General features: G+C 31.8%; 1 protein-coding gene across 1 annotated transcript; it reads left to right on the top strand.

Annotated features, from left to right (window-relative positions):
• On the top strand, positions 1 to 10,264 carry LOC107804582 (uncharacterized). The gene is made up of 3 exons (XM_016628498.2): positions 1 to 458; positions 558 to 1,413; positions 9,815 to 10,264. The coding sequence occupies exons 1-3, from the start codon at positions 1 to 3 to the stop codon at positions 10,262 to 10,264; spliced, it is 1,764 nt and encodes a 587-aa protein (XP_016483984.2).
• Positions 10,265 to 10,694: the final 430 nt, after the last annotated feature.

The raw sequence follows: 10,694 nt of genomic DNA, 5'->3' as shown, positions 1-10,694 counted from the left end.
ATGGCCCTTGTTTTGCGGTATGTTGACAAAAAAGACCAAGTGAACGAGCCATTTATTGGTCTTGTTCGTGTTCATGATACCTCTGCAAAGTCGTTGAAGGAAGCAATACTTTTTTTGCTTATGAAACACTCATTAAGTCTATCTAAAATACGTGGACAAGGCTATGATGGAGCTAGTAATATGCAAGGAAACATAAATGGTCTTAAAGCTTTAATTTTGCAAGAAACTCCTTCGGCACATTGCAATCATTATTTTGCTCATCAATTACAGTTGACGCTTGTAGCGATTGCTAAAAAACATAAGGAGGTGGAAACTTTCTTTGCTATAGTTTTTAATGTGTTGAATGTAATTGGAGCATCCTTTAAAAGTAGATATCAACTTCGGGATCATCATGCCGAATTATTGGAGCAATTGTTAGAGAGTGGTAAAGTTCAAAGTGGGAAAGGATTAAATCAAGAGTGAGGGCTTCAAAGGTCAGGTGACACTCGTTGGGGATCACATTGTAAAACATTAGATAACTTTGTTGTTTTATTTGCATCTAATGTTCATGTGCTTAGGGTGATTGAATATGAAGGTCAAGAGGCTAATGATAGATTGCAAGCAGAAGCTTTTTTGAGTAAAATCAATTCATTTGAATTTTTGTTCATGCTTCACTTGATGTTGAACTTATTGTTGATGTCGAACGAGCTGAGTAAAGTTTTACAGAAGAAAGAGCAAGATATTGTCAATGCCATGATATTTCTTGACCTTACAAAGGAAAGGTTGCAACAAATGAGAGATGAAGGATGGGAATCATTAATGGATGAAGTCTATTTGTTTTGTACTAAACATGATATTTTGGTGCCCAATATGGAAGAATTCTATATTCCTGGAAAGTCGAAGTATAGGCCTTCTAGTGTTACTTATTCACATCACTTACGTGTTGAGCCTTTTTATACAGTGATGGATTTGCAACTTCATGAGCTTAACAGTCGTTTTGATGTTGTTAGTGATAACTTGCTTCTTGGTATGGCTAGCTTGAATCTGGCTAATTCGTTTGCTAATTTTGATAAAGAAAGAATAATGACATTGGCCAAGTATTATCCAGATGAGTTTGGCAAATTGAAGCTTCGAGATCTTAGTCACCAGCTTGACACTTTCATATTGCACATGCAACATGGTGACCCTAGATTCTCGGATTTGAAAGGAATTGGTGATTTGGCAAAAGCGTTGGTTGAGAAAAATCTTGTGGAGACATATTCACTTGTTTATTTTCTTGTGAAGTTGACTCTAATTTTACCTGTCGCGACTGCAATGGTAGGAAGAACATTCTCATCCATGAAGTATATCAAAGATGAATTGCGTAGTAGTATTGGTGATACATTTTTAAATGATTGTTTAATTTGTTACTTTGAAAAAGAAGTGTTTACAAATGTAAGCAATGATACTATTATTGACCATTTTCAGAGTATGAAAACGCGTCGAGTTCAAGTATAAGTGGATGATGTACTTTTGTTATATTAGTATCAATTAAAGATATTCTATAACATTTAAGTTTGTATTTTGATGTAAATTGTGCCTTCTTTAGCTTTCTTTTTTGGACAACAGTATATATTACTATTACTATGTCAGGAATTGCTATTAAGGACACTAAGCTTGTTTCATATTTTAAAGTTTATTCCAGTTTAGTCCATGTGTGCGCAAGGATGTGCAGGAAGTTGTTTATTTTCTTGAAATGCTTATTTTAAAATTTGTTTTCGCAGATCAATTGGGGAGTCTGATGAAATCGAAGTTAGTTTTCGCGGGCCAATGGGGGAGTCTGATGAAATCAAAGCGTAAGCTCTTCTTACTTTATTTTAGTTTTTTGCTTATCAAGTTTATATTATATAGTGGATTGTGCTGCTTATTTGCCGGTCTATTATAGAGTTTATATGTATTATTTTATTGGCTTTAGGTAATTCACTCTAATAACAATGGTTCCCCTGTCATACTCAAATCTTGAGTTCGCTTCTGCTTACCATCATTCAGTGCAGCCACTATGATCTGAGACACACTAAGCAGAGGCTACAAATACCGAGAATACAGTCCGAAACTAAAGGGCACAAAAGTAAGGAAAAACTAATGTACTAGAATGATAGTAGCAGCACTGTATGCGAAACTAAGTACCCTAGACAATGCTAAAAAGCCACAAGCAAATATAATTGATGTAAACAAATTAACCACAATTAGAGCACAACAAGGGTATATGGAAAACAGAAAGTAACCAAACAAGGACAAGGAAAAAGGTGTTAACAGGTTATACTGACAATAAAAAGTATCCAAACAAGGACGTAGAATCTGGTACAGCCGCCGGAGACAGTAGAGCCGGTGGAGGTCATCGGAGAACTGCCGGAGTCGCCGGATCGTTCGAGGGCTGACCACCAGTGCTGCAAATCTGGCCTGAAAAACTAACATTGGTGATGCACACCGGCTGACGGTAGACTGAGTCCCGTCGGAGTTCGGGCTGGCTATTTCACTATTCGCTGGAAAGATCATATGCATCTTGTGTTTTACACTAAATTAAATCACGTTAATTTATTATGGCTAAGTGCAAACTGAGGTAAAAGAAGTATATATTGATTAGAATAAATTACTCTAAACACTTGTAAAACAGATAGATACATCTTCTGTATTTTAAAATTAAACACTTATCTATATCTATCTATATCTATATTATTATAAAAGTATAAATACAATGTTGGTTTACCAAAATAATCTTAAAATATTAATTGCCTTTTATATGTCTAAAGGATAAAATTGTAATATTACTTACTATGTCATACTAATTTCACTTGGACAATGAAGTTGGAAAGAATTTGCGTGTACTTCAAATTCAACTAAAACATTACTCCTTAGAATTTATAATAAACGATAGAGTTCCAATGTCACTCAAATTCACCTTTAAAATAACACAAGTACTTGTATCAAAATAAGACATTGATAGTGGATTACAAGCAAAGATACCGAACTAAAATACTCTTCACATTAGAAGTCAAATTAGAGTATTTTTAAGCTTAAACTCCCACGGCAAATACAAAACAAGAGCTGTATTTTTATTTATTTTTATTAGGAGTTCATCGTTCCAGTATTCAATCGTGCTCTATCTAATATTAATCCCAATATTAATTAAAGCTATTAGATTTTTTTTTTTTTGAAAACATCTTATTATGAGTTTAATTGACTGATTTTTATATCCTTTGATATGTTTCTTTAATGAAAAAAAAATACTTTGAATAAATTGTAATATTTTAAAATCTATCAAAGAATTTTAAATTCAAATAAAATATTATTCCGATATTTAGCTATAATTATGAAACTAGAAACCCTAAACTAAATGTGCTTAACTTTCCCTTCGCTGTGGCAATTCTAAAACGTGCGAATTTAAGATATTTGGAAAAAGGATAGCCTTTTATTTTCTCTTTAATTTGTCGTTAAACATTTATTTTCAAGCATTAATTTATTTTTAAAAGTTCTCAAAGCAGACCAATGCATGTTAGATTAGGTTTGAGATGAAATATATATCGAAGTTTAATATTCCTTTGATTGGCTTATTTTCACAATTAAATGCTCTTATGCCATGAATTGTCTCCTAATTCAGGATTTATAGTAACTTTATATTCAGATAAAAATAAAAAGGGCATAGAATATTGTTAGCAATGTATTTTTTGTAGTGCTTGGTTAAAAAGGTTCTTAGAACATATGTACACTTAAAACTTAATTGTTTTGAATAATTTATCCGCAGTTGATACAATATACTTTTTCAAACAATTAAAATAACCATTATAATTGTGCTAAAATATAGTGAAGGTGCTAAAAGGGATAGAAAATAAAATTTAACAATTTAGCATGAAGCACTTATAGCTAAGCGCTAGTCAATCGAAATAGTTAACAAGAGCTTTGGAGATGAGGGCGGAGAACTGTAAATAGAGATTTGGTGAAAAATAATGAGATTTGGAGGTACTTTTCATCAAATGTTATAAGTAGTTCCAAAATCGATGAGGGCGGAGAACTGTAAATAGAGGTTTGGTAAAATCATACTTCTAGCATCAAATAAAAAAAGATTCAGCCAACAATATATACAAGAGCTAGAATAGATCCAGCATTCATAATGATTACGCATGAGCGTATAAGAAGAGATGATTTGGTCTCCTTTCAAAATAATTGGTTGTTAATCCCAACAATTATGGTAGTGCTAAATTTTTTAATAATTTTCATCATTAATTAAAAATATAATTTCTCCAAAATACATTATGACAACAATTATAATAACTAGCAAAAATGAATATGTCGGTCAACTAGATGAGATGTCGATTGTCAAATTATTCTATAAAAGTAAAATCCTTCTTAGTTCTGATCCGTAAAAGATGATAGTAATACATACTAAAATATTTTAACACAAAAGGACTTTTCACCACACATGTTTGTTGACATGCTATTTATATACTTATAATCTATTTAAAGGCTAAAAGCTTTTTGTCATTCCTATAGTAAAAAACTACGACAAAATACAAGTTCTTATAGTTCAATCTATAAATGAATGCACAGTGAAGTTTTCTTACCGTCTTTGTTTATATAAATAATTAAAACGTAATAGTGATAATAAAATATGCTCCTATATGGCATGAACTAGCTAAGAAAGTGATGTTTTATGAGATGTAAGTTGCATGAAATTAACAGTATTTATTATTAATCGTATCTACGGTACTGTATTTACTTTACCGTTTTATTTTTTTCATCTTTCTCTTCTTAGTTAGGTTGTTACGTGTGAAATGCGTACATAAAAACTAGTATGTAATAAAAAGTCTATACATAAGAGCAAATTTACATCATTAGTTGCAGGTTAATAGAACCTAATAGCTTTTTGAAAGATGATATTCAAACAAACATATCCAGAGAACTGCTTTTACTCAAATTATGCCATGGAAGAAACGAACTAGCAGGCTGATATATCTTCTAACATACTATCCAGTTTAACCTCTCAAAGCAAAAATACTACTCCCTCTGGTCCATTTTAATTAAATTTTTAACTTTTTTTTGTGGTCCATAATATATAATTTTTTCAGATATCAAGAAGATATTAACTTTTTTTTTCTAAAGTTGCTCTTGAAGTAAAGAATCTAGAAGCATTTGTTATATTTTCAATGAAGAAATTAAAGTTAATATGATCAATTTCATTATTAATTAATGCTAAAAATTAATATGTGTGAAAACAATCAAAAAATCAATTAAAGTGGACCGGGGGAGTATCAATATTAGTAAATTCATAAAATACTACCAAAATTAGTTAATACTCATAAAATGATACTAAATTTAGCTCTAAATTCTTTCTTATTACAAAATGACTGATTAAGCTTCCTTCTCTCACCTTCGTGCTTCTCCTACCAAATTCGCTTGAGAATAAGATTTTCAATAGGTGAACATAAAACCATGAAACCAAAAAAGATACACTAAGTGCAATGACTACATGCCAAACAATTGCAATTGGTGACATAATACTAAGAGTATGAACTGTAACGGTGCAAGTCAACTGTTAGCGACTTTTTTTTGTTTGTACGTATGATTCACCATATTTTTCAGATATCTCAAACACAAAATATCTAAATATCATTAATCTCCCAAATATGGATTCAATTGCTTTTCCATTCATACCCATTTTTATTATACAAATGAGACCAAATTCTTTTATTAAAAGCCACTAAACCTAGGTTCAACGTGAATTTAAAAGTTATAGACTTTCGAAATTGAAATTTATTTTGAGTGGGTATTTGAAATAGATTGGGTACATCTTAAGCAATTTAAATCTCAATTTTGGAATGATTTGGTGGAGATTTGAGGTGGTTTGAATTGCAATTTGAGGCTCAAAATTTGAAGTACACAAGATGAGTGTGGAAGAAGATGATATGTGTATCTCACCGTCTATCTCTCATGTGTCACTTGTGTATCTCATATGTATAAAGTGTGTATCCCTTGTGTATCCGTTGTATATCCATGTGTACCTGTATGTATGATATATGTTAGGCACAAATATTGTAGAGAAATTTTTAAACTCGATTTCAACTAGGAATTTTGACTTAAAACTAGTCCAAATCACCTCTAATCTTTCTCAAATTTTGTATATTGTCTCATCTATGTGTTTTCAGCCTCTGTTTTAAAAGGCGTTTCTGAGGCGAGCCCCGGGGCGAGGCGTATCAAAAATGCCCCGGGGCGATGGTGTGGGGCGAAAGTCTCAAGAGGCGTATGCCCCAATTTGGGGCGTACGCCCGGGCGTTCTGGGCGTACACCCGGGCGTTCGGGGCGCATTTTTTTAGTAAGGAGTAAGCCCCAGAGACTTTTTCAAATTAAAACAAAATTTGTTGAATTAGTCCTTCATATAATACTCAAATTCTCAAAAGTCAGTTTGGTAATTACTCAAAAAGTTTAAAAATGAACTCAAAAGTATTAAATTTAAAAGTAAAGACCTTTTTTATTGATTTAATCCTTAATTCATGGTTTTTCCAAATTTTTATCTTGTCCGCTAGTCTGCTAATATCTCTCCAAAAGCAACGAATGTTTAATTTTTTTTACAAATACAAAGAGAACGACATTTTTCTTCATAGCAGCAAATTCAAAGTTCAAATTGCAGGTTAATCATCCTTTTTGTTCCTCCATATAGAAAATTTTATTCTTTTAGACTCAAATTACTTGTGCTTGTAAGTAACGTATAATAGATTGTTTTGATTAGTTTTTTGTGGGGATGGAGCACACATATATATAGTTTTCTTCAATTTTTATGTAATTTTACCTGTTTATAAATATTAACTGTCATTATAATATTTTATAAAATATTAAAAATTAAATACCTATGGGGCTTACGCGCCGAGGCATATGTAAAACATTTCGCCTTACGCCCACGCCTTTTAAAACACTTTCAGCAAATTCTAACCATACCAATTGAAAAAAAAAATTGCCTATATTTTTGAATGTTGTATATTATTAATAACGATTTTTAAATCTAGACTAGTCCAAATCACTTCCTTTCTCTCTCAAATGTTGTATATTGCCTTGTTTATGTATTTTCAAACATACATACCCATTGAAAAAAAGTTATTTTTTTCTAGATTTTTTGAATGTTGTATATTATTGACAATTGTTTATGGCTATTTTTGCCAGCATAACTTAATGGCTATTTGTTGGTAGATATTATCTTTTTTATGGCTATTCGTATAGTTTCCTCATTAATTTTCATGCAATGAGTTCTGGGCATTAACCTGTCCATTTTGTTGGGCCTTATTCATGTGGTTAGGGAGAGGGAAATGGGCTACAGGTTCTTGGGCCTTACCGATTGGAAGGGAAATATTTGCACAAATAGGATAACTCTAAGGTGCTATTTAACTTTTGTCCCCATTTAAGGTATTTGTGCAAAAATTGTAACTTTGGTACACGTCTAGCAAGATTGACAAATTCGCCTTGTTCACAAGTTGTGACGAACATATATAACTTTAATTATTGGCTGGTATACCTTTAATACAAATTATTCACAAATTCTATAAGATTGACAAAACTTGCATATGTTATTCAAAAGTTTTTCCTTACTGGCAAGATTTCGTACACTAAATTCATTCTACCAACTAAATTTTTCATAAAATTTATCGGAAAAGGTATTCTTTCGTATTGGCAAAACTTACATGTCTTGTTCAATTGTTCCTATCTCTAATTAAATTGCTTTTTATTCTTTAATTTTTTTAAACCATTTACCGACATATTTTGAAGATTCAACAAACTGTACCATTCTTTAAACGCTTTCTCCAGATATTTATAGATAGCACAACAAATTTCTGAACAAACATCAAGTATATAAATTAGAATTGTATCTTTTCTTAACTTTTAAGCACAATCTAAGTAACATATATCTTAAAGAGATGGAGTAAAGTTTTAGAAAAAACGGACGATAAGTGGAAATGGCTGCTAGCTTCTAGCCAGCTACTTGCTAGGCTGTGCTTTGATACACAAATTCACATGATATTCACCCAAAATGCAGATGTTCATGCACACTTTCACGAATAATTATAAAAATACATGTACAATTAACTCTTTCACGAGTTTATCCAATTATAAAACTCCATAAATTAGAAAAACTCACAGATTTTAGTCGCAAAATTCTGTTAAGTCACATGCTACCTCCACTACCTTTTTCCATATTATGGTACTAAATAAGAAGTATCTCTTGCAACTTGCGCCATAAAACCCTAGTGGTAAAATATCTCATTAATGCATGGCAAGTGAACTTAGGATCATTTGTTAAAAAAGGAAAAATTAAAGATGGGTTTTTTCCCCCTTTTTCTTACCTGTAAAGGTCACACCTTAGCATGAGAAAGATAGTTTCTAAAATTAATTAGGAAGTAGCTATCCACTCATGGAACAAGAAAGTTTCTAAAATTAATTAAGAAGTAGCTATCCACTCATGTTTCATGACTTGTTCATCGCATAAGATTCATTCATCTTTTTGGAACCCTCATTATATTCTTCAAGTCAGTGAAACCTATAAATAGCATTTGAGAGATGATTGGTAAGCAAAAACACTTTCTTTCTATATATAGGAAATTTTAGCTGCAGCAGTTGGAAGAGAACACTTTCCTATCATGGTAATATGAAGTGATTTTGAGTTTCACTCACACACACACACATGTACACACAAACATGGGTGGAGCTAGGGGTTGCAAGGGTGTATCCGAACCCTATTTGCAGAAAAATTATACTGTATATACAAGGTCAAAATTATTTTTTCTGTTTATATAGTTAGATGTTAAATTGTCTTGGCTTTTTCGTGTATTTATTTCTTTATATTTTGAATCTTCTTGGTGAAAATCCTAGCTCTGTACACACAAAGAGCCGACATGCTGATCTCTCTCTCTCTCTGGACGGAGAGTCTTCTGAAGTGATTTTGTGCTTCTTCAGTGTGTTTATAGATCAATTTAGTGTCTTTGTCAAATGGATTTCTAAGTGAAAAAAGAGAAAAAGTATTTCAATGCGTGTGACCTACCTTGCATAAACTCTGCATGATGGATATACAATGTTTCTGCTTGATATATGTATATGTTTTGGCCAGAAAAAAAAAAAAGAAACTTGAGCTGTTTAACAATCTTCAATGTAATTAAGTTTCTTTCATTGCATCATCTAATTAGTGCAAAATATTTTTTTTTTTTCTGTTTACTCACTATAAAGATCAAAAACATTTGATCTATCACGTAAATCATTCACTTATTCTCGAGAATACTTGCTAAAACATATATCCTCAAAGTTCAAACCCATCCGAAGTACTCATCAGTTCATTGAGCCCTTTTGCCAACAATCTTTAATTTAGAGTTACTACTTTCGGAGACTGGATGCTTAGTCAATATCTTTTTATATTATTACTACTAATTTCCAATATCAAACTGTATAATGTTTGGTTAAAATGCAATGGGTGCTTAAGCACCCAGTGACCTAAGTGTAGGTTCGCCACTGGTGTATTGTGCCAACCAACAGAGAAATGACTAGTTGAGGTCGATTTTTGACCTCAGTACGTAGAATATGCTGTCATTTTATATGAGTACGTGTCCCGATTACATCCTGCAACTATTAGATCACTTGAATTTTCTTCATGATATGTTATACAATATGTTAAAATAACACACGTAAAAATTCTTTATATTATTAGTGTATACAAGTTAAACTCTTTTGATTTGCAAATAGTTCTTGTTTTCCTTTTCTAAGAGAAAACCAATATGTTGGATTTGCAACGTTAACTGATGAATTGCAATCTTACCTTCTGATTTAGAGTGGAGAAGTTCTAAGGAAGGTGGTACCAGATGTATCACTTGAAATAGACAAAATTGAAAAAGATTTAGAGCACATTTGCAGTACAATTGATGAAGTTATGCAGGCAGAATGTGAATGCTGTGGCCTTCGAGAGGAATGCACTCAAGATTACATAGAAAGAATTAAGGATTCTTATTCAGGAAAATGGGTGTGTGGCCTTTGTTCTGAGGCTGTAAAAGAAGGACAAAAAGGGGGACCAGTAGACATTGAAGAAGCTGTGAGTTCACATAGAAACTTCTGCCAAGAATTCAATAGTTCAACTAGACTCAACCCAAAGCTCTCTTTGACAATGGCCATGAAAAATATTGCAAGAAGAAGCCATGAAAATAGGGAGAAGAAGCAATATCCTACATCAAAGATTTCAAGAAGTTCTAGTTGTGCTCCGAGAATTGACATTACAATGAAATAATAGTGGATTGCAAAGTTTATGCCTTAATTAGATATATTTAGGGTAGTAAAGTGACATGGTTATTTTTCATTGCTCATTATATGTAGTACTTGTTAATTAGAATATACTACTACTTGTTAAGATATGGAGTACTAAACATGAATGGTTTATAGGTGTTCGCTTGCAAGAACGCTTGGGCATGTTCTCCTACCATAATTTGATTCTTCTAATTGAAATTTAATTCAATTCAAAAGTTTGATACATTACCTTTAGTTTATATTATTCGTCATGAACAATGATCACCCGCAACAATTAACTTGAATTCAAACAGGGTGACTCTTGATTTTATATTTTTCTTCCTATAATTATCTCTCTCTCTCTCTCTCTCTCTCTCTCTCTCTCTCTATATATATATATATATATATATATATATATATATATATATATATAT

This window comes from Nicotiana tabacum, chromosome 23 (genome assembly GCF_000715075.1).
Source record: "Nicotiana tabacum cultivar K326 chromosome 23, ASM71507v2, whole genome shotgun sequence".
Classification (NCBI taxonomy): domain Eukaryota; kingdom Viridiplantae; phylum Streptophyta; class Magnoliopsida; order Solanales; family Solanaceae; genus Nicotiana; species Nicotiana tabacum.
This window is presented reverse-complemented; position numbering and strand designations above follow the sequence as displayed.

What these genes read in the sequence shown, in the direction of transcription:
- LOC107804582 (XM_016628498.2), top strand. Translation starts at nt 1, where the DNA reads ATGGCCCTTGTTTTGCGGTATGTTGACAAAAAAGACCAAGTGAACGAG. An exon ending in GGGAAAGGATTAAATCAAGA is followed by an intron (nt 459 to 557) that starts GTGAGGGCTTCA and finishes TCATGTGCTTAG; the next exon opens with GGTGATTGAATATGAAGGTC. An exon ending in AAAAAGAAGTGTTTACAAAT is followed by an intron (nt 1,414 to 9,814) that starts GTAAGCAATGAT and finishes CTTCTGATTTAG; the next exon opens with AGTGGAGAAGTTCTAAGGAA.